General features: G+C 29.8%; 2 protein-coding genes across 5 annotated transcripts in view; one reads left to right on the top strand and one right to left on the bottom strand.

Annotated features, from left to right (window-relative positions):
* Positions 1-24,946, top strand: part of LOC139095035 (neural cell adhesion molecule 2-like) — a 38,967-nt gene that overhangs the window by 4,225 nt on the left and 9,796 nt on the right. Inside the window, exons 2-4 of the mRNA XM_070646279.1 lie at positions 20,828-21,499; positions 24,527-24,656; positions 24,730-24,844. Of these exons, the coding sequence (XP_070502380.1) occupies positions 21,388-21,499; positions 24,527-24,656; positions 24,730-24,844 (357 nt within the window). The 5' untranslated portion in view covers positions 20,828-21,387. The remainder of the gene's footprint in view (positions 1-20,827; positions 21,500-24,526; positions 24,657-24,729; positions 24,845-24,946) is intronic.
* On the bottom strand, positions 3,571-5,908 carry LOC139095036 (uncharacterized). Of its 4 annotated transcripts, none has more exons than XM_070646280.1 (17): positions 5,773-5,908; positions 5,648-5,712; positions 5,436-5,579; positions 5,334-5,378; positions 5,254-5,271; positions 5,135-5,161; positions 5,041-5,067; positions 4,952-4,978; positions 4,863-4,889; positions 4,650-4,676; positions 4,557-4,583; positions 4,467-4,493; positions 4,387-4,404; positions 4,307-4,333; positions 4,038-4,055; positions 3,911-3,946; positions 3,571-3,844 (listed from the first exon to the last, which is right to left on the bottom strand). In XM_070646280.1, exons 1-17 carry the CDS (start codon positions 5,773-5,775, stop codon positions 3,766-3,768), a joined length of 642 nt encoding a protein of 213 aa, XP_070502381.1. In that variant the 5' UTR covers positions 5,776-5,908; the 3' UTR covers positions 3,571-3,765. The 4 variants fall into 4 exon arrangements, with proteins under 4 accessions (XP_070502381.1, XP_070502382.1, XP_070502383.1 ...); XM_070646281.1 differs by having other exon boundaries at positions 4,310-4,333; XM_070646282.1 differs by lacking the exon at positions 5,135-5,161.

Below are 24,946 nucleotides of genomic sequence, written 5' to 3'. Positions count from 1 at the left end.
ACATTTTGGCATGGCTCTTATTTGTTGCCGTAGTTTTGGTGGTTCTGATTGTTTGGTGGGTTGATGTGGTCGTCATTTTGGATTCGAATTGAAAAATCAGTTAAATTGATGATTTATGAGGTTTTTTGAATTAAATATCGGTGTTGAGGCTCAAAAATTCTTCTAATTTACTAGCTGACTGGAAAAAGTGCTGCTCAGTGTGATAACAACTTACTCCAATGTCAAGGTCTCCTTCACTCCATTAATGACTGTCCTTAAACAAATCAGTCAAAATATTTCACGCTCCTTCCCTAAAATCTGGCTAAAATTAGAAAATTAACTACAAATTTTCCACCTAAAAAAGGCGTTGCATCCACATCCTATCCAAAACACACATTATATCCTCCTCACTTAACTAAATTTTCATCAACAGTAAAAGAATTCATTCATTCATTCAATTGTAAATGAATAAGAAGCTAATGAATAATTCATGACAGTCGACTGAAATGTGAAATAAAAAAAGGTGAGGTGAACTCATGTTAACCACAAGGCAGATGGCTAAAGAATTCATTAGGGACGAAATAAAAAAGCCGTCTTAAACAGGAAAATGTAGACAAAGAAAGTGAATTGTTGACATGAAAGTCTTTGTTATTGTTTAAGGAATCGTGAACCTCTGCTTTATTCATTATTTAACGAATTATGTGTCGCTAAATCATGAATTATTTTTTTTTTCAAGCATCGAGACTGCAAACAAGAGCCAAAAAAATAGGCAAATGGGAAAAAGAGCGACGAACGTAAGGGAAAATGTAAATGAACGCAAATTTGTTTTGCTTTTTTTCCTTCTTCTCTTACGTTGATGTTGTAAATGCCACGCAAAGTGAATTGAGCCAAAAAAAATCTTATTTAACATAAATATTTTAAGACAATAATAGAGCTTTGAAGCGCCCTTTTTTGCTTCAGCATCGTTTGATGCTCTCTTCGTTGTTTCTTCCTTTGTTGTTCTCCCTCGTGCTTTTCAAAGCATCTTTTTGTGCTTAAGATTATAACGCGATTCCTTTACAAGAAGATGTTATGATAAATTTATTGAAAAAATGACGTTTTCTTGTCTTTTTCTCTGTTGATAGCTTAATTGAATTAATCTTACCCCGTTGAATATTTAAATTTATTTGATATAAACTTTTTTTGGTGAATAATTTTTGTTTGGATATGATAAAGAGAGGCTTTAAGAGAATTTAAAGAGAAAAATTGACAAGTAAATCAGTGATTGGATTATTCATGATTTTGATTAAAATATACTTGGATTATTTGGGATTATTGAAGATTTTACTTTGGTTCATTGGATTTTAAATCGTGTTTTGATTTTCTGTCGTATCTATTGAAGCTTTATGTTGATTAAAATTGAAAAATTATGTTTTATTCTTTTCTGATATAATATTTTTTGAAAAATACATTCTAAGTAGATTATGACTAGTATATCGTCTACGTTTTAGTCACAACAAGGGGTATAATACGATTTCTTTGATCTTTTAATATCAAAAGGCATTGATTTGAAATCTGGGAAATCAGGAATTTGTATTTTTCCGTGAAAATTGTTTGATCCTTGTAATATCAACAACACTATGTAAGGTTTAACAGATCAGCCTTTAGTGAGAATCAAAACCAAGTCCTCAAAGAGATTTTCAGTTTGTTGCCTAATCACCCGATGTCTCAGATTCCACTCTATTCTTTCACCAAACTTAAGTATTCTCATCGTTATTCCAAGCTTAAAAAATCTCTGCCAGTCAATTTATTCTCCACCACAATTTACATTGATAAACAAACTAGAGCGACAAATCTCCAAAAAATAAGCAGAAAAATGCGCTAAATTAAGCAAAAAAATAAATAAATTGTTTGTTTTACACAACAACTCCCTCTTTACAAAATAACAGAAGAAGAAAGAAATACTCAGTGAAACATATTTGATTAGCTGCGAAAACGAAATTTCGTTCAAGGTTTAACTTATTCTACCATCAAAAAAATTAGCAACATTAGAGAACGCGGAAAAAAGAGAGAAATGAAAAAATACCAAGAGTCATGACAATACCAATGCTTTTTTTCCGGTTGTTTTACGAAAAAACGCAAATTATGCCTCTTGCCTTGAACAACAAAAACGGCGATGAAAGGTTCCATCCATAAATAATTGTGATCTAATTTTAGTTTATTGGTAGGAAAAATGAAAATGAATTTTTTTTGCGTGAGATTTTCATATTTTGTCAAGCATAAAATTGAAATTTATGCTGTCTCGACATCGAATGGCGTTCTTGTGAAAATCTAGGTGAATTTCATTATGGCAAGGAAAGTTTTTAATTAAAATAATGTCCACATCTATCAATACCAATTGCTTGACATCGATTATCTATTGAAATTATTCTGTTTTTCTTTCATTTTCCTTTACATTCAGTTAAATAAATTTTCTATCGACAAAGTAAAGGTACTTCAACTCTTTTTAATTAATTCCATTTTTTTTCTACTTTTTTCTAACAAAAAATAAATGAAAAGCAAAGTTTCTTTGCCTTTTGTGCGGTGAAGCTAAGAGAAAATCTTTTCCTTCGATTTATTCTGCTTTTTTTCTGTGACTAGGATGAAGAAAAAAAAAAAAATTGATTAGGAAATGAAAAATAAGGACAAAAAAAGTTTCTCTTTCTAATTTCTAACAGAGAAAAATTCTTTTAGTGGACAAGAAAAATATATAAAAAAAGTACCCTTCTTTCCGTCTTCCTACAACTTTTTAATATCAATTTTACTTTATTTATACAAGACTTGGTATAAAGAAGAAGTCTGAATAGATTGCTTTAGGGTGATGATGAAGCGCATACGTGTTATAAGTTGTGAAGCATTTAGAACTTAAAAACTGTACATTAGTGCTGTTTGTCTCAATATGTGATACAATTAGCTACTAAATTAACACTTCTGTCTAAGAATATATCCAATATTAAAAATTCAATTAGAAATTCAACCCAAAATGACCAGTCAATGACACCATAATTTGAACTACTAAGTGCTAAATAGCAAGTTGTCGAAATGAAACCAAAAACAGAGAATGAAAAGGGACGAAAAATTGGAATTATTTGACTCCACTCATCTTCTCTATCACATGAAATGTTACTCGTTGTAATTTCTTCGGAAAATGTAATACGTGACTGCAATAATAAAATAGCTGTTCCAATGACTATGCCTCCAAGTATTTCATTTGATATTTTTATCCTCAAATAACGTAAAAATGAAACTTTCTTGTTCTTCTTGCTCGACAACCGTGACCATCAAAAGAAGTGAACAACAAAAGTTACTGCAGTATCCATAAAAGTTGTAAGAATCACGTTTTCAGTTGGATACAGTTGAGAATAGATAGAAAAAAATCTCGGTGAATTGAAAATTAACAAGCAATTAATGCCTGAGAATATAAAAATAAACTGGCTCTGACTCTGACGCGTGAGGTGCGGGAATAGTTGAGTGTCAATTTGACAGGGAAAGCAGATGAGCAAGAAGGTACGAGTAATTAACATTCTGGAATTCAGTGAATATTTTGACGAAATTTTTATGACTCGCATCACGTCTAATTTGCAATTCAAATACATTTTCTATAAATTTTTATAATATTTTTATTAAACAAAAATATTCACAAAAAAATAACATAAAAAAATTTAATTTATGTATAATTTATTGCTGACATCTCTCATCTAGCTGTTAATCAAATGAGAATTTAACATTCCAAGTCCTTCATGAATAAGTTAAGCTATTGCTTAGTGCTTATCGTGATTTGAAGGGAATTATTGGCTTTGGGTAGTTGTATCCGCCACATACTTCACATTCTGGGCATTCAGGTGGTCTGAAAAAATGGCAAAAATTTTATTTTATTATGAATTTATGGAAATTGATGGATTGAGATACTTACGGTGGAGCTGGAGTAGTTGTTGGACATGTAACTGGTCTATAAAATAAAGAGTTTAATTCACATTTTTCAAATTCACATAAATTGAAAATTTGATGAATTTCTGATAATTTTCTACTGCTTTACTTACGGTGGGCATGTAACCGGTCTGCAAAAAATTCAAAATTTTAGTTAAATAGTCCTAAATGCAGACTAGAATTTAAACTTACGGTGGAGGTGGTGGGCACGTCGTTGGTCTGTTGAAATAAGAATTTAAATTCAGCTTTAATATAAACATCAATGTTCAAAAAAGTTTTCGACTTACGGTGGAGGTGGTGGGCATGTTACCGGTCTATAAAATAATTTATCAGTTTAAAAATAAATTTTCTTTGTCTTGTTAATTAAAAATGTTTCACTTACGGTGGTGGTGGTGGACAAGTTACAGGTCTGCAAATGTCAAATGCTGTAAATTTGCTTCAAAAAAATTTAATTTTACTTACGGTGGACATGTAACAGGTCTAAAAATAGATAAAATTCATCAAAATTAAAGTCCAAATATAAATTACATGAATAAACTTACGGAGGAGGTGGTGGGCATGTGACTGGTCTGTAAAATTATCAAAGAAAAATTTTAAGAATTGTTTTCAATAAATTAATTGATAAAACTTACGGTGGAGGTGGTGGGCATGTCACTGGCCTGATAAAGAATTATTTTGATGTAATGTTAAAGCTTAAACAAAATACATTTGAATTATGAACTTACGGTGGTGGTGGTGGGCATGTGACAGGTCTAGAAAATTGTTAAAAATAAAATTAAAAAGTTATTTTTAGCTAAGAATTTCAGAAAGTTTTTGAATATTATATTTTTATATTTGCTAATTAATCAGAGCTTGAAGTTGAATCGAATCGATTAAATTCAATTCCAAGTTCTGGTTAACTCAGACATTTTAAAAAAATTAAATAAACTTCTACTTACGGTGGTGGTGGTGGACAAGTTGTTGGTCTAATAAAAAAAGAAATTTGATGAAAATATTTTATTAATTAATTGCAAAATCACAAACTTACGGTGGGGGTGGTGGACATGTAACTTTTCTGAAAACGTATCAAATAAGTGTTAATTAAGTGAAACTAAAAGCTTAAAATGTTTTATTTACGGTGGTGGTGGTGGACATGTAGTTGGTCTGTGGATTAAATAATAGAAAAAGGTTATTTAGGCTATAATTTCATTTATTTGATCAAATAACTTACGGAGGAGGTGGTGGACAAGTCGTTGGTCTGAAAATTCAAATAAAAATGCATTTCAATCAATTATATTTAACTTCAATGGATGGATGTCCTTATTATATTTTATATTTCTTCAAACTTACGGTGGTGGAGGTGGACATCTGCAAAAAATATAAATTTTCATTAAATAATGAACAGCAAATGAATATCTATTTTCACTCACGTTTTACATGTCGGTGGAGGTTTTGGTGGTGGGCATGTCACTTGTCTGTAAAATGTTCATGGTTAATTCATGAAAATTATAAGTTTAAACTTATAAACTTACGGTGGTGGTGGAGGACATGTAACTTGTTCTGGACAATCTGGAGGCAAATATGTAGATGGTATAAATGGCACAATTGCTGTTGTGCATGGTGGAGGTGTTGGACATGGCGGAGGTGTTGGACATTCCAATGATGGCAAATACGTGCTAATTTTGAAAGTTTAATTTTTTTTATAAAATCTTTAATTTCACTAATTTATTCACATAACACTCACTTAGATGGAGGAGGAATTGCTCCATAGGTCAATTGCAGGGCAATTGATAAAATTATTAAAAATTTCTTAAAATAAAAAATTAAAATTAAAAATTTTCACTTTAAAATTGTCTAAATATTTCTAACCATTTTAACTTCTAGAAAGCCTCAAATTTACTGCCGAAATTTGATTCTAACTGTTCAATTCACTGTTCAACTAAAAACTGTGAAATGGATTTTTTTATAATTTTATCTCGCCTTTTATACCAACGACGACAAGTTTTCACCAAAAATCTAACACAATGCATGATTCGTTCTATATCCCCACTCTATTTATTGTGAAATTCTTGGACGTATTAATACATATCAAGTTTGCGAAAAGTGATCAATGCCAGAATAACTTTTTTTTTATTATCTTACAAATATGTGCTCGATTTGCTCACACTGACGATTGATGAGTGTTATTGCTATGACTAGAGCATTTTTGAATAATATTTTGTTAGATTTTTTAAGACATGGAAACAGTTCTGATTCTAAAATACATAAAAAATGATGGATGTTTAGTCAGAGGTGGTGATAAACGATTATGGGTAGTGTATTGGATATGTCTTAGTTATATGACGCAGCCGGCTCGATATTATTATCTAAAATCGTCACTTTTGATTTAATATAGTAAAATTTACACCCAAAAACTAGTTCCGTTGTTGATTTGTCCCAAAACATCTTAATCTTGTCTGTATTTGCTTAGAAATTAGCGTAAATAGCGTCAATAACACAATATGTACTCAGTAACCTAAACTAAATAGAATTGCTAGTCTATAACATTGTTAACTCATCAGAATTCAGACACCTGGATAATAACTCTGCATTTATAACTCAAAAAATCTAAAAATTTCTCATTATCATTTCCGATTCCCGTGCCATTAGAATTTTTATCATTATAAAATCTAGTTTATTTCCATAAATTAAGACACGCAATTAAATTATATAATCTGGATGTGTTGATGCCAATCATTTTGCACAAAAAACATTTTCCATGGCATTCCAGCTTTTAAGATGATATTGTGAAGTAATATTCGAATACTGTTACCAAATCTATACAAATTAACTCGACACGACTGTTGATCGTAAAAGAGCTAATGATAAAATTGCAGCGTTTTTCAATTTTACCTAATTTAGAAACCTGTGCAATTTTCAATGTCATGATCACAGACGATTTCATATGGTGAAATCAAAGAAGATTTTTATATTGCAAAAAAACACGCGACTACTTATCTGTTGAGCTATATTTGCTTAATATATGCTAATTAGCAAAAATATCTTTCTTCTTTTCTAAATTCAATAAATATTCCTGGAATATATGTCAGTTATGTAATAGAAATTCACACACGTGAGAATTGAAACCGTAAACTTGAATTTTTATTGGCTTCGTTTGTGGCTTCTTTTTTGAATTGGCAAGATGGTAATAAATTTAATTTGGGATTATTGTGGATATCTGCGGTAGAGTATCATAAAATCGGGTAAACTTAGTGGTCGCTATATGCAAAATAAATGAACTGAAAAATACACGGGGCTCAGTGTCGCGTTTAGAGAACGTCTGTAGACAGCTTCAGCTCGGAATATGGAGCGTATGACTTTAGCGTCCTTATAAACACATCCATTCCAGAAACTTTTAGGTCTTCCAGTCGATCTTTTGTCTTCCACAAAGTCTGCAAATGTCTCTTAAATTGAGACCTAAAAATGTGAAATTATTTATAGACCATAATAGTTTCATCATCATAGTTTTACATCCATCCAGACACATTATGTAAATTATTCATGGATTTCAAGCCGGACATTTTATTGACAGTTTGAAATCAATTTTGCAGATGCTATAATAAAACTAAATCAATTCTATTTTTAAAACCACATATCGAATATTCTTATATCAAGAACTGATCTTGTTTTCATTTAAATTCTCCCGAAAAAGTTGAACGGGAATGAGCATTTTTAATAATCCCGTTTATATAATGACAATATGCATATGAAGGATCTAAACGAGACGAAATTAATTCATATTCATTAATAATAATGGATATTCAGGTTTGGGAACTAAATTAAGCTTAGATGCAGTGCATTTATTTCATGGACTAACGGATGACAGTAATAAAAGAACTTCGCGGATGAACGTCTGCTTGATTTTATTAGGTATTAATTCATTTTAAATTTTATAAGCATTTGAAGGTTGGATTTGATTTAGGAACTTTGATTATAAGATATAAATACCCAGTGAGTAGGAATTGCTGCATTTTAGGACTGCATTTTACATCTCAATGCACCAAATTTCCTCATTATTTTGAATTGACTTTATATTCACATTATTTCCTCTTTTCGAGACCACTTCCGTAATAAATTCAAACATATTTTAGCTCTCAATGGAAATGAAAAAAAGGCAAAAAAAAATTCTTACTTCCATCAAATTGCCATAACATGGCTAAAATTTCGTATTCATATCCAGTTTCATCTTAGTACAATTCGTTATCTCTTCTTCCTTATTTTCCTTCTTTTGCTTAAATTTTTCATGCTTTTTGCTCTCTTATTTAGATGAAATAAAATATCGTCTTCTTTATCTGGCAAAACCTCAATAAATTGTGTCGTTGAAGTAGAAATTTTGCTCTCATGTATGATTTCTCTTTTTTATCTCGTACTTGCTTCATTTTGAAAATGTCTTGAAATTAAGAATGAAGATTCATTTCTTTGGCTAGGGAAGGTGGATTGTAAGGTTGAATGTCAAGTTGTGGGATCAGATGTACATGAATAACTAATGTTATATCTGAAAATGTTGAAGAATTATTCAAAATTTAAGAATATAAAGCTTTAAAAGCCGAATTTTGTAAATTTCAAGACTTCAATTCACGATGTATTTACGTCGTTCAAACTGTTTACGATTTCGGTCTAGCATTGTGTTATCACCAAGGTAATAGGCCATATAGATCAGCTGTGATCCATGGTTTCTTTCACTTGGCGTCTTTAACTAGCTTTATCTCCTGATACCCTTTGTCAATTGCCAATACCAAGTGCTACACTGTCTCTATCAACAGCCTTCTTCCAAGAAGCCATAAACCTAGATTTGATGAAAGCTGAAAGAGTTGTCTTGTCTAATTTAACTGTTCTTAATTTCATAATTGATTCTATGAATATTCTTGTCTACTTAAACCTCTAAAATCTTCTTTTCTTCATAAAGCATAAGCTACTTTTCTCAATAATAATTCATCGACAACTTTATTTCTTCCTTCTATTCTCATCATTATTTTCTAATAAAAATGATTCATTTTATTGAAATATTTAGTCAATAAATTTTCATCCGTATAATATTCAAGAATATAAATTTTCTCGCTCTTCTCATCCCTTGATGATAATCGAAACTTAAACAGCACATGATTTAAAAAAAATAGACGAAAGAATAAGGAAATGAGGAAAATATAAAAATCGTTGTAGAGATTAAGTAGGAAAAAAAGCAAACAATCATTTGTTATCTTTTGAACGTGTTTAGTTGTCTTTCAATTATATTATTTGACAATAAATTCATGTGCTACATTTTCAATCCTCTTCGTTTTTCTCTCGATTTCCTCGTTAATAGCCTATTTATATTCTCGATTGAATGAATAAAATAAAAAGAAATTTCATGCTTTTTTGAATTACCAATAAGGAGTTCTAGTATATCTGGATAGGCGGTATTTTGATAGTAATGTGAAAATTTGAATATTTATCGGAAGTTAGAAATAATCCTTAATCTGCAGTTTTGAATAATTTGATGACTTGAAATAGATTTTTATGTTTTTTTGAAATTTTTGGGAGTTGAATTGAACGTTTTTTTTGTGAATCACTAGCTCAATTGCTAGAAAAGGGATCGAAAATCCTAAGACATGCTTTCGATGATTGTCTTATTCAGAGTCGGGCAACCTGTGTGCCGCGACATTATATTGAAAATGCCATGAACCGAATTCCGTGTTCTGAAATGATCGAGACTTACCACCAAGCTATGTCACGAAAACTGCAAGGTTCCGCACCACTGCTCCAATCTAATCACAAGAAACCAACCAGAAATTCACTTAAAAATCTTTTAAAAATTCCCATAGCACGAAAAAACTGCAAGAAACTTCATCCTGGCCGCATAAACTACAAAAGTATAACCAGCAACTTCCTTATACCTAACATTAAACTTTCTTTTTATAGAAAAACTTTCCAAATATTTGCACAAAAATACAACAAGAAAAAATGTCTGTTGATCCGGATAACCTCGATAAAAAAAATTTGGAGACATCTTTGCTTAAAAGTCTCGAAAAATAAAATAAAAGATAGGAGTAAGAAAATATATTATAAATCATGTGGCAGTCGGTCGAGGCCGAAAGGAGGAAAAAGTTTTATTTTTTCTTTTTTTTATTATTTTCCTCATCGTACTCTAAAATAGCAATGATTGGAGTCCTAAAGTAGAAAATTTTCTCAATTTATCTTCTCATTGTTTTCCAACAGTATTTTCTTTTTTGCAGAACATTAGCACAAGAAGCACCATCAATAATAAAGTTATTTTATCGTATTTATCCTTTTTTTCCTTTAAGATATTTATCCATATCTTGATTGTTTGCTTTTTTTACTTCCTGTAAAGACTTCATTGTAATAGATTTTCAAACGCTTAAAGCTACCAGATGATGTCCTTGGATTGTCACTTTATACTTTTTTTTTAAATACAATAAAGATTTATGAGCTTTGATAGGACGAAAGTTTTATTGAAAATGTCTAGTTCAGTGGAACTTTTTTGTTCGTGATTTAGGTGCAATTTGTTATGTACTTATCCTTTTGTCATTGTTGATGCTTTTAACGTCGTTTTATGTATGTCAATGGCGATATGAAGGTGGGGTTTTGTAGACCATGTTGATATATGGCGTTATTTTTCTGTTAGTCGACAGAATTGTGAAAAATGAGAATGCCCTGATTGAAAATGTAAAGGATATTCGCTGACGAGAACTGATGTTTTTGGCAAGAAGAGTAAATTTGGAACTATTGATGCGTGAGTGCAGAAAGGGATTAAAAAGTTTGAAAGAGTCTCATGGAACCGTTCATTCAACGTCCTTGGAATGTGGGATGGAGTTAAAGGTTTTGATACCTCTACCGGCAAGGGGATGGGCATGTAGTTTTAATAAGTCGATTTTTCGAGAGAATTCCTCCTTGAAATTTTATTCCTAATCTAAGAAACCGAAAATAATAAAAATTTCTAAAATGTATGAATGTATAAAGCTGTTAACATGTAGGTGTATTTACTAATTTCTCAAAAAAGTTTTTTCTAATTTGTTGCTAAATATGAAGCAAAGCCAAAAGATTAAAACTGAGGCTCATTTTTGTGTGTCTCACGTGGGCAGACTATCGTATTTTGCGTACATTTCTGATTTTTTAAAAGGTTATTTTACGAATTTACTCATGTTTAATGAGAAGGAAATATTAAGCATGACGTAAAGTTTTAGGAAAAAAGATTTTTTTCGATGATCGTCATGAATTTATTTTGCGGAAGATTCATAAAATTGGCGTAATATTGAAATATTTGAGAAATTGTAGAATAACAAATGTTATAATTTCCCAGAGCTCTGAGCTCGGAGTTGATTCTAGCCGACTTTTTCATACGAAATTCAAGTTGATTTCGATCTCTAGAAGATTCTTGATCTCTAGAAGTCATTAGCCAAGAGATTATAATGTAGAATTAAATTAGTCTTCGCATAAAAGCTTGAAAACAACACAAAATATTATCCTCAAAAATCCTTAAATCTAACTTTTTGGTAACTTTAAGAATATTTTGACTAAATGTTCAACTCTCGCTTGATTTGCTTCCATTCGACCAGTTTGAAATATTTCCTAAATCAAATCTCACTCCACGCAAGTGACTTGACTCAATAAATAATCCAATTTCTCAAAAATAATTCTTTTAAACACCAAAAAATGTGCAACTCATCAATCTAATGGAGACTAGTGAATTATAATTATATTAAGGAGGTTGAGGCTCACCCTATTGATTAAATTTCCTCTCTAAAATTCACTCACACATTTACTCAAGAATTCTCTTCCGCATTCATCTCTTAAATACATTGTAAAAAAGTATTCTTTAAGGCGAAAATTCAATCAAGCATGTTCAACAGCAACAATCAATCTTTTTTTCCTCAGCGTAAATATATATTTATTGTTATTATTACTGTTGTTAAGAATATAAATAATTTTATCAAGGACGACGATGATGTTTCGATGTTCATTCAACCATATTTTTCACATTTATGTTGTGCTTTCATTCTTTTCTTTTCTATTCGACTAATGAGATTGAATACCTACTTTAATGTTCATGTCAATATCCGCTAAAGAAACATTTCTTGAAGATTGAACGAGTGAAAAATCAGTTTGTGATGAAAAACAATGGAAATGAAGAGAAAGAACAAAATAAAAAAAGAGCGGCATCATCTGTAGCAAAAGAGGAAAAAGTTTTTCATGAAAATAGGCACAATATTGGGTTGCTTGAGGATGATCAAATGATAAATGATTTTTCTCAGTCTCATTTTACTTCTTTTCTTCAATTTTCTTTTCTTTTTCGCCTTATTCAACAATCTACAGATAAATTTTACTATATCTATCTCTGTCGATTTGATTTTTAGCATGTTTTTTTGTATAAGATGAATTGCATTTGGGTTTGTTATTGATTCGTTGATGTTTGGAAGAGTATAGTCATGAATTTAATGAAGATTTATCTTTAACCTTGAGAATATAATACTTGAGTGGGTATTGATGGTGAAATAGAGGGATGTGCTAATTCTTGAGATGCAAAATGTCTGTAGGTATGTAATCCAAGCTTGAATTGTCGTCTACTCTTCAGAATTTAGTGATATTGAAGTGACAGTTAAGCCGAATCATATTTATATACGCAATACCTTTTAGGGAACGTTAAATTACGTAAATTGTATTTTTAGACGACCCTTGCACTTCGTAGCATCACGTCCGTGTAGATACATTTGACTCTTAACGTGGATATACTTCGTATTACTCGTAGCGCAACCTAACGGCATATGGACGCTTCACTCCTTCCATAGCATTGTTATGTAACTTCCAAATGTTCTCCTATAAATCCTGCACAGCTCTACGCAAAGCGCTTCCTTTCTTCCACAAAGCTTTTCAAACTCAAACCTTTTTTTTCTCTCTGATAATTTTTCATCTTGAAAGCTACAGATTAAAGCAAAAATTCAAATCAGTAGTTAACAAACTTTTTAAAGCAACAAGAATTTGTGGTACTACCCTGATTATCCCTTATATCATTTGACTAAACGATTGTGTGTTTGAAAATATAATTTTAATAGATTTTTTTTTCTCGAATAAATGAAGACAAATTGTGCAGAAAATTTCAATTTGTCAAAAGAACAAAAGTCTGTATCATTAAGTGACCAAATGAAAAATGGATTTTTTGGTGCTTATATCCCTATGACAGGCTAATATACTCTACCATTAACCATTTTTTTTTGCTCTTTTTAGTAAGTCCTATAGCAAAATAAGGAAAAATATGAATTGTAATGTATATCACAAGGCACATGCATGATTAAACTCAATGTCCGTATTAAAATTGGGAAAAAATTCTTCTTCTTATTTCGGTCACAAACTGGAGATAATAAATTGGAGAAAATTAAAATTCACAAGATATAAAATGGACATGAAAATTTTAGGCTACTTAAAAATTATCATACTAATTAATTATTACTGCTAAAAGAAGCTTGGAAGGGGTAATTATGGTAAATTGAGCAAAAATAAGAGAATTATCGTAGTAAATTTACATAAATTATTTGTAGTATTTTAGTTAATTTTGTACAAATTAGGTAAATTTTCTTAAGGTTATTGACTCATTTTGCAATATTTTAAAACAACAAATACTCAAAAGTGCCTTAACCCCAATCCATATCATCAAAACTTTCATCCCGCAATACATCAAAACATGCGAAAATAAAACACAAAAGACCAGCCACATGCGAAGTGGGAGTTTCCAAGAAGTCTGAAAAGTTTTATTCTTTATGTTATGAATAAAATATTTATAACTCAATCAACATGTGAGCAACATCGGCAAGTTCATTAATATTATACCCATATCGACAGGAGCTGATAAAAATGGGTTATTTTACTGGGATTAATCGATTATTGATGAAACTTTAATGAAAAGGCTGAAGCAATAAAAAAGTTTGATTACTTTTGGTGATCTATAGTTGTTGATTCATGTTGTGGATATTACTTTATGTAACGAAGACCATATCCACAAGTAAAATAAATCAATAACTCAACAATAGTTAACAAACTTGAGTGAAACACTTGAAAATAATCTTGTCAACAACTTATCTAAACTTAAGTTATTTATATCATTTACTTACTTCATGACTTTATGCAGAATAAAGAATTTTTCTTAATTTCCCACACTTTTCCTTTCTAGATAATAGTGTCGGTCACGTAAGAATTAATTTTCATGAAACTTTCATGACCATAAATTAACCCAGTGTCTACATACCTGTAGCAGTAGTAGAAAATTCCTTAAAAAATATCTTTTTTTTGTTATAATTATAAATGAAAAGAAAACGTTCACATAATTGATGGCTCTTCCTCCTTTTGTCACGCATACAAATTTTCCTCCTCTTTTATCAGCATAAATATTCAAAAAAGCTGAGCTGTACATATTTTTGTGAGAAAATTTAGGATTGTCATTACTGTTACTTCCGAAAGTAAATGAATGTTTTCGTTCACATTCTCATTTGCAGTCCATTTAAAAGCTTGTTGAAAAATGGAATGACGATGATAAAATGAAAATGTATAATACAAGGCAGAAGAAGGAATGATATTTAATATTCTAGAGATACAAATTAAAATAAATTGCTTGATAATGATCATTCTACTAAAAAGATGGTGAAAGTGATATAAAGCTTCCTTTTTTCTGTTGTTGCTTGTTTGTTGTATTCTTTTATGCTTTCCAACAAACTTTCCTTCTTCGTTCATTCTTGTTACGCTTTTGTGACGAAAATTTACAGCTTCTTCTTATTTTTAATGCCTTCCTTTTTCCGTGTGCTTGTTCGTCGCTCATACAATACACTAAAAATGGTCCCTGACTCAACTTCTCCCGTTTATATATATATTTAGAAAATGTATATGAACATATAAAGTACTCTTTTGTGTATTTTATATTACAACATAATAGAATGATGGCGTAAAAAGGTATCGTTCAGTCTTATTATTTTACTCTCCTTTGATGTCACTTGGTTGGTAAATTATGAAACATACAACAACAATATCATCGTCATAAATGTGCAATAAACTATATTAAAAAATCTCTTTGGGGAGGTTTTTTGCTTTGTGTTAATGAAAATATATTCTCTATTCATCATTATTTGTATTGTTGCGGCACGCAATAATAAAGTATCGTATAATGGAGAGATGGGTTTTGAGTTTAAAATTACTATTATTATGATTTGCGAGCGTAGGTTGATATGTTGATTAATTTTTTTCGGAGTTATTGTCATGTTGGTTGATATATTGTGTTTCATAGAGTAATTATGGGTGAGGATTGTTTAATTAAAACCTAAATTGTTTATAAAACTGTTTAATATCTACACCGGAATTATTTGTTATTTTACTAGTAAATGAAAAGGATCGAATGGGTTTTACGATTCCAAATTGATGTTTGTATGAGAAAAATATGAATTTCCAACCCTTGAGAGGTTGATTGAATTGTTGACTACGTCCCAGAGGTAGAATGAATAATATACAGCTTCTAACTTTTCTTTCCTAAGTTCAGTCGTTGTAAAACTTTTCATCAAGTGACATATTGAAGCTCTTACCTTAGCAATAATGAAATTCGTGTAAGAAATTGCTATAAATCCAACAAAATTTAAGCAAAATTCCATAAATATCAATTCATTAAGCTGCTTTTTGTCTAAATTTACCACATTTTAGTTAAGCCAATTTTCTTAGAAAGAAACATCGTCAGAATTCCGAAAAAAATACATAACATCCATAATTACGAACATAAATTTTCCTAATTGACTATCGATCTGCTGCATAACAACATAAATAGCTATTACCATCAAGTTATAATTTTCCCACGAATCTAATCGTGTTTACAGACTTAGTTTCAAGTATTTTTTCCAAATTGTGATAAATTATGGTATAAATTGGGCAATAAGAGCTGTTATTATTGTTTTCTTGGAAATATTTAAAAACAGAACTGAAACTTGATTAAATTTTACGAAAAATGAAACTAGACTCAATCAGTTCCGTTCAAATAATTATTTAAGGAATATTTTTGCACAAATGAGTTGCTAAAATTTCAATTTTCATTCATTTTTTGCTACAGTTTCCAATAAACAACAAATAATTCTGTTTATATCCTTTATTTATGACTAACCGAATTGTCGAAAAGTCTTTTGTGAAAATTTGACAGTCATTGCTCTAGAAAAACGCAATAATTTCTGTAATAGTTTTCACATAAGAGGCAATGAATGAATAGAGCCATTAAAATAATCCCTATCATTAGCTATACTTTCTCTTTTTACTCAAATTTGCCACTTTTTTTCTGTTGTGTGTGAGCGCTCCTTCATTTTCATTACGACTTTTTCGGCATTTTCAGCATTAATGGCTTTGTAGCGATATTTCATAGTTGTTTTATTTTTTTATTTACGCTTTCATTTTCACGCAAATAGACTTAACTTTTTTGTGGTGCTTGCATTGATTTCGGAAGTTTTTTGTTTTGACACAAGATTGGCGACTTAAACGCATTTTTAAGTTTAAATTGGTTTTGAACTTTAATTCATTAATTGAATTTTAAAATTTGAATTTTTGGAGTCGTTCACTTTTTGGCGCTGGGCTAGTAGTTAATCCAATTTAATAGATTGAAATTTTAATACATTTCAAAAAATTGAATTTTAAAAATAATTTTAATTTTAATTGAAATTTGTGAATCAATTTCTATTATTTTTACCAATCCAGTTACCGTTATTGCAACATATTACCCAAATGAATACTCAAAATAACATAAAAGCACATCACATTCTGCAAAAGAACGACACACAATGAAAACAGGAATGAAATAAAAAGAAATTATAATGATAATGACGATTTCCTACCAACATGACGATGAAAACGTTTTTGCCATAAAATAATTAAGTGGCGTAAAAGTAAACGTCGGAATTAAATTGAATCTTATAATGCGATTAAGGACAATTAGTCAAAAAATAAAATTACTTTGAAATTTTCTCCATCAGCTCCGCGTGCTTTACTCCTCGGTTAATTTTGATACTTTCATAATGATTACTGAGAAATTTTTTTGGCTGAGACCTTTCGAGAGAGGATTAGCGAAATTTATTAAAAGGGATGAGAATTTAACCTGCTAAAGATTTGTTTTTTTCTCATTCCATCGACTTGATTACATAACGTTTAAATTTATTGTGCTTGAAATAATTAATGCAATTAAAATCTTCGTGGAATTTCGAATTTATTAATAAATTATTTCATGTTAATTGAATTTAGTCGACCAATGATTTATGTTTTGGGGTTAATAGATTAGGTAATTTGGATTTATGTGTCTTTTGGACTTTTTGTAGTTTATTTGATGAATCAAAAATATTGAAATCTTGGAAGAAATTGAAATTATTTAAGATTTGAATGATAATCATCACTGATGTCTTGCGAATTGCATATTTCTGTGGGTAAAATGCAGAATTGAACTTTTTTAATGATTTACTTTGTGAAATTGATTAAATGACTTGAAATTTGATGTTTTTGAATTGATAATTTTGATAATTGTCAACTAAAATGTTAAATTCTAAACTTAAAGTTTATCAAAAACATCAAAATTAACTAAATTCAATCCTATTTCTTAATTTAAAACCTTTTTTTATAATAAATAAAAATATTCCAATAAATTAAAACAATTCATCATAATTTTTAATAATATTATGCACATCAGCCCGTATCAATGAGCCAGATTATCCAACATAAACAATTTCCTCTAAATACGATATAAATAAATTATCTGTCATAAGTGAATGAAAATAAACAAATAAAATTTAATAATGAGCTCCAAAAAATATGAAAAAAATTGTGTCGCAATAACAATAAACTGAAAATCAATTTTGTTTTCATTTTAAATTGCTATTTTGGTTGATAATTTGCAGCATGTATCTAGTAAGCATATATTGTTTGCAAACTTGGCAATCAATTAGCACATTATATCGCATAGCAGTGATTATAATAAAAGCTTGGTTGTGCTTGTCACGATTGTGGTTTTTCGAAGGATTAAATCGATGAATTTGCGGTAGTTACAATCTGCTTGTTTATCTAGATACTATCTGCAGTGAAATTAAATTGATATTTGATGCATAGAAGTTGGTTTTGTTGAATGTGCTTTAGAATATGCCGATGAATTTCTGTTTTGAAGAGTCATATTTTGTGGAGTATTTCCTGAAATCAGAGCTTTAAGTTGACTTGAATCTTTCAATTCAACTGCTGTTCAACTCTACTTTTCATTCAAAAAATACCACTAAGTCGACTTTGAATCGACTCGACAAAGATAAATCGACTTTAGTCAGGCTTTGAATCAGGTTTCGAGTCGATTCGAAGTCCATAGCCAGTGCATGACTAGGTACATGACTTATGCGCTCTAAAAACATTTCCCATCGTAAATTCCAAACTAAAAGCACTTCCTGTTTGTTGATTTAATTTCACTTGAAACAAAAAACATTAAAACAAATCGCTTGGAACCATAAATATGAATACTCCACATTAATTTTCAAAAAATATGTGTGTAATGCTTTATTATGTTGTTAATTATTGTTCTGCCTATCGATTATTTAATTTTCCTGTTTTAAGGCTTCATTTATAACAATTTTGTTCCAAATTTGTATTGTTAAGTAGATTTAAAAGTCATTTGAGTAATAATAATCATAATAAACATTATTCAACTAATAAAATAATTTTTCTTTTGTTGCCCTTGCCCTTTGCGGATTAACAATTGTATTGTCATCACAATCCCTTTTCTGGTTATCAATTGTCAAACGCGGGAAAACTTTTTTTACGACTTTTAAATTTTTATTTCACGAACTTTTATCGTTTTCTTGTAAAATGTACATAAATTTTAATTTTTATTACAATTTTTACAATGTTAAAATGTTGTGGCACTTTTATGATCCGTTCTCATTTTATTTCCATTGCAATTGACAAGAATGAGCTTTTAACAATAGCAAAAATATATAAAAAAAAGTTTTAAAGAAAAGATAGGAAATATTAAATAAAAAACAAGATGTGGAACACAATAATGTCATTTTGTGTATTTTTTTTCGTGATAAGATTTATGGGATTTCCGCTTAGTCGTCTTTGCTCTGTTTAGAGGCAGGAAATTGGAAATGTTATTTGGTAACATAAAAAAATTCTATCATTCTAATAATATGTGTGTGTATTTGTGACACAATACATTGCCCGAGCAGCACAGTGTCTTCACTAGAGATTCCCAACGCGACGTCGTATTCTTTACGTTAATACACAAAGTTGAAAGCACTGCGAAGACTGACTTAGGCTCATCTCCGACAAATAATGAACTGTGCTGCTCGGATTGTTTGCTTCCGTCTTTCTTGCGGCTTTTTTATTGTATTCTATCCTCATAATACCATCAGACTTATGAAATTTTCAATCTATATGGACATACAATATCATTTATTCTCGTCATGGTCTCGAATGAATAAGGAATGGAAATATTATGTTCAATTTGCTACTCTGTTATTTCACATATGTAGGATGTTAAATTGCTTGATTTTTATGCTGTCGTTGTTGATTTTTGTTGGTCGACTTTTTCAATAACTATAGTCATTTTGAAGTTAAATTCGTTTAAATTTTTATGAGGATGTCTAAGTCTAATGACTAGTAATTTTGATGATGCAATTTAGGACAATTTGTTGAGAATATTGCGGTAGTTTTATTAGGAATTAAGGATTGTTTTTGAGAGAAATGAGTTGAAAATTGTCATTTAAAGTTTATTTTAAATTCAAAATTTATAGAAAATCAATTTTCTAATTTGAAATAAACAAAAATAAACTTTTAAAGTCTCGCGTGACAGAAATAACCAAAAAATCATGAAAACAAACCAAAATTCTCAATATCAACCCTCAAAATATCCAACAAGTTAAACAAATCCTTAATATTCTCTAAATTTTTCATTAAGGACTCAATGGAATTTAATTTATTCATTTAAAACGTTTCATAATGATTACAAGAACTTTACATTATGAAAATTTGTCTACCACATTAAACTTGTTTCTCTCTGTCTTCATCTGTGGGTCAGAAAGAGCTTTACGATGAAATTGGGAATGTTTATTTAAGTGAGCTTTGTGTCTTCTTTTCTTTAGGAAATTTATTGTGAAATATTTTGTGTTTAAATTGAATTTTATGCTAAGATGAAATTATTGAAAATCTTTGGAGCGTAAAAACTTTGTTTTTAAAGTTTTATTGGAAGGATGTGAATTAATTTATGAAAAATGTTCTGATAAGCTTTCTTGGAAGGGAATGTAAAATTTATGAATTTTTAGAATTTTATTCAAATGAATTTAGAAATTTTTCAAATCAAAACTTGTATTTTCTACGATTTTTCATATCAAAATTGTAAAATTCATGATTGATAGGAACAAAATTCTGATAGTGTCTAACACAAGTCTAACCCTTAACTTTAAATAATTCCAAAAAATCTAAAAATATCAATCATGATAAATTATTCAATCAATATTTGATATGAATGCAAATAAACCATAAAATTGTGAATAATTTCCATTAAAATTACAAGAAAACAATGAATTAATTCCTTCGTTTGATTAGATAAGAATTATCTGATGAATATTCATTTCCTCAAATGAACATGAAAAGCTTTCAATAGCATAAATGCTAAAATATTGTAATAATAGAACTTCATGCATGTTTTCCCCTTTTTTCCGACTCATTTATTGTAATAATATGTCTCAGGAAGCACGCGAATCCATAAAAAAACGCCGCATTTCGACACACAAAATTTGATTTCGCGGTAAATTTAATCAAATTTTCATCAGCTCATCAGGAGTGCAACCCAGGAAGCCTATAAACATTCATGACATTATAAAATTTTGATTTTTTTCCTCTTGTTTCATTTCAGTTTACGAGAGTTGAAATTCCATGTGTATAGATGGGGGAGTTAATACAAAAATATTGAAAGCAGCTATAATGAATATTGAAGTGCAAAAGTGAAAAAGCAAAAACATGATAAATAACATGGCAGGAGACGAACGAGTAGCAAACAAATGAAATGTGTTGTAATGTCTAAAGTGAATGTTGTATTGTAGTGAAATGTAAGGAAATATACAACAAGAGTGTAATCGTTGGAAAAAGAGTAAAAAAAAGCTCTTTGTGCTGTGAATTGTGAAAAAAAGGAAAGAATTGAGAGTAACAAAAGAAATGAGTGAAAAGAGCAAAAAGTGTAACATTATTTAAAATGATGTAGGCTAAACGACGGGGGTGCAAAATTACCCTTTTTTATTATTTTTCATTTCTTCAGCACTCACCCCGATTTCGTTTTTTCGATAAAAAAAAGTATATATATAAAAAAATCATTTTTCTACCTCACCTCACATCTCTCCCACCGACGAAATAATATCAGCAGCTGCTTTTTTGTGAGTGCTTACGCGGCTGCTCAGCATTTTCGTTTTACGGTGAAAAATGATTTTGAAAATTTATGATATTGTGGAGCTTACAACGTTTATGCTTTTGAAGCTTGTGTTGTTTTTATGTCTGGCACAAGGATACACAAAAAATGATAAAGAAAAACTTGGTAAGTTGAGGAAAATTTCCTTGATTATTGTAAATGAAATAAAGCATCTTGATTGTGGCTGATTGTTCAATCTGGAGTGATTTTTTGACATTTGAATTATTCATTTCAAACTTTTTTTACATTTCACCCTCTTTTTTACACAAAAAAAATTTCTGCTAATCATCTCGACTGAGTGGTGCTTAAATGCTTTTTATGCTTCTTTATGGGTTATTTAAATCATTTTTTATTTGGAATTTTGAGGCATTTTTTTATATTTTTAATATATTTTATGAGGAAATTTCTAAGCAGCTTAAAAATTTGTCTATTAATGAGACCTTGAAGCAGTGGAAGCAATCTCTGACCTTTTTTATGTAATTTGTTTGAGAAAATCTTGAATAAACTTCTAATAAATTCATGAACAGATACATGAGACGAATGATGGTCAGATGTAATTACTGACAATAGCTTTTAGATATTTGAGCATTTTTGTAGGAAATTAGAAGATTTATTGGATACTTTTTGATTGAATTTATTGAAAATTTTATTGTGTACATTTAATTTTTATTAGATTTTGAAGAAAAATGAAGGAAATTGATCATTTTTGTGAATTAATTATTAAAATAGTTGCAAGCAGAACTCGAAATTGATTCGAATTTTATAGGGAGTTGAGCCAACTTCAGTCGACTTTTCCATACAAAATCCAGCTCTAGTTTTTGGATTACCCAAGAAAATAGTAAAAAAAATTGAAATTTCTCACACTTCGTAACAAATTTTCATTGTTTGAATTGAAATGCAACAAAATCGCAACTTAACAGCACCAACTCCACCTTTAAAAGCGTTACTTAATGGCATTTATAAGGTTTAATCTTGAAACAACTTTAGCTATTCAAGCTACAATTATGACTCCCCAGTAGATCTTGAGCTTTCCTTTTTTATATATTCACACTTCCGTGACTTGCATTTAATTCCTGAATTAAATAAAAAATCATACAAAAAATTTAAAGAATTCCCTTTGAAAATTACACATTAATGATAATGCATTTGTGCCTTAAAAAAAATTGTCATCGCCTTAAAAATCCATAAATAATTCTGTAGCATCATGGCAAGCCTAATGACAGCTTTCAAATATTCATTTCCCTCATGATAATTACACCTTCAGGCATTTCAGAATTTAAATAAAAATCCATGAAAAATTGTTCTTCTATTTTCCCAATGTAAATATCAAAAGCTGAAGAAGATAAAGCATCAGAGAGCAAGAAAGCTTTTGTCACTTTAATTTCATTTCCGTAAAAGCTCTTTACAAGTTTTAAAATATTTACATTTTTAATGCGACACTCTAATACCCATTCGTTTCTCCTTTTTCTGCTTCCACAGCAATATTATTGTTGTTATGTGTTGTGAAAATAAAAAAAAAGAATTCCAAAATGGAAATGAAAAATTCAAAAGTAAAAAAATCCTCTCGACAATTGGATATGTGTGCAATATCATTACAAATTCATTCATGACACCATTGTCGTATCATCTACATTTCTTTTACTAATGCAAATACAATGTAATTTTCTCACTCATTCTACTCGTGTTTTTTTGTAGTGACAAAATGATCTGATTTGAATATAAGTGCTTGAAATTAAATTATGACTATGAATTTCTATTTTTAATGGGCTGCATGTCTTTGTGGTGCTTTTATTTTAATTTTTGGCTAGTTTTGAGGTGGAATAGAAAAGCTTTCGTAGGAAAAACATTAATTTGAGAAAGTTTTTTAATTACTTTTCTGAATAGTTTGGTTTTTTTCTTGGTGGTTTGGTTGACCAGCACAATAAGTCAATGAATAGTTTTGTTAATTCAAGACATTTATAAAAGTTTCTAAATTATGTCCTTACTCATGAATGTTTCCTGTGGTATAATCAGCAGAGATTCCTAACAGACAAAAAGACCGCGTTTAGGTACCGTAGTGCTCCTGGATACTGTAGTGTACCTAATAGGGTATCGTACCCCTGCTTAGAAATGCTTAAAGAAGCTCAGACCATTTTTCTATCTTCACCGTAAAATCGATCAAAATTAGGCGTCACGGGGCAATTTTGTACCTTACTTAAGACGACGATCCACCGGTGCGAATCCTGTGGACTATTTCTACAAAATTTCAATCGTTTTCAGAATCTGATGTGATCAAGTTTATTTCTCAGACTATTTTTCACGTAGCTTGTTCACAAATTTCCACAAATTTTACATTTAAAACTCATATTATGGTCAATACAGTAATCAACATTGAAACTGAGGAAGAGATTTCTATCAAAAATTTCCAAGAATCTTATAAATAAAATTAATTTTCTTTTGACAAAGCTTTCCCAATTTATACAGTTTCATAAATAAATGAAATATTATTGAATTTTGAGATGCACAAAGGCTATAAATTAAAAGAAATTCTTCGAATTAAATTGAAAAATAAAGCAATTTCCTATTGAGAAATTTTGTAAATGAATCGGAAATTAAATTCAATTTTTGTCAATTATTATTCATCAATTTACAAACCAAAGTTTAGGTTAGGCTATTTTCACAGAGAAATTAGATGTAAATAAATTTAATTACCTTTTGTTGGGCTGATATGAGCTTGATTTGCTTCAATTTTAAAAATTCCAACAAAAAGATCAAAAAATTTCATCATTGATAATCCAACAATTATCATAACAGATCCGCTACATAATAATCATCTCATTGCACACGACTTATCATCTCCGCCTCTCTTTAAATTTAATTTTTAATGTGTAATTTAAAACAATTTTGGTTTGCAATGCTTTTATCATTATTACTCATGCTTATTGTTATTATGTATTACGATATTAACATTAATGCTTGCATATCTGTATGAATAAAATGAAGAATTTTAACGGTTTGAGTAATGAATGTGAGAGTGAAAACGACTGTATTGCCTAAAGTCATGAAATTTATTTCATGTAAATTAAAAATGCTTCATCAACGTTGAATTGACTGTGACCTGTGTAATATGCCACATACCGACAGACATTTTTCATGTTTTATTGTATTTTACAGCTCCCATAACAAATGTTGAAGCGATTGAAGGACAACAGACTCATCTTTATTGTCCAATGGCAACACCGAATGGTGATCGGATTAATATGGTCCTTTGGTTCAAGGATGATGTTGGTGTGCCGATTTATCGGTAATAATAAACTCAAATAAACAATTTTTTTAACGGCAATAACTTTTTATCTCAATTTTTTCTTCAACGACAGTTTTGATGTTCGTGGAAAATCAATGTCAGATGCGACAGAATGGTCGGATGCTACCGTATTTGGAACTCGTGCCAAATTTATTACACAGTCTGAACCAGCATTTTTAGAGATAGATGTAAGTTAATTAGCCCATGGGACATATTCATGCGGTTTTTTTTCGGATGTCAGATGAAGATAGAATAAATTTTAAGAAGAAAATATTTTTTTATGCTGACTT

The sequence above is a fragment of the Chironomus tepperi genome, unplaced genomic scaffold (assembly GCF_022539635.2).
Source record: "Chironomus tepperi strain 1889 unplaced genomic scaffold, CSIRO-AGI_Ctep_v1 contig_359, whole genome shotgun sequence".
Taxonomy (NCBI): domain Eukaryota; kingdom Metazoa; phylum Arthropoda; class Insecta; order Diptera; family Chironomidae; genus Chironomus; species Chironomus tepperi.
The sequence above is the reverse complement of the archived record's forward strand: the minus strand, read 5'-3'. Positions and strand labels throughout refer to the sequence as shown.

Coding starts and splice junctions, on each gene's coding strand:
- LOC139095036 (XM_070646280.1), bottom strand. Junction 5,580..5,647: donor GCAATTCCTCCTCCATCTAA/GTGAGTGTTATG, acceptor TTTCAAAATTAG/CACGTATTTGCCATCATTGG. Junction 4,979..5,040: donor ACATGTCCACCACCACCACC/GTAAATAAAACA, acceptor ATACGTTTTCAG/AAAAGTTACATGTCCACCAC.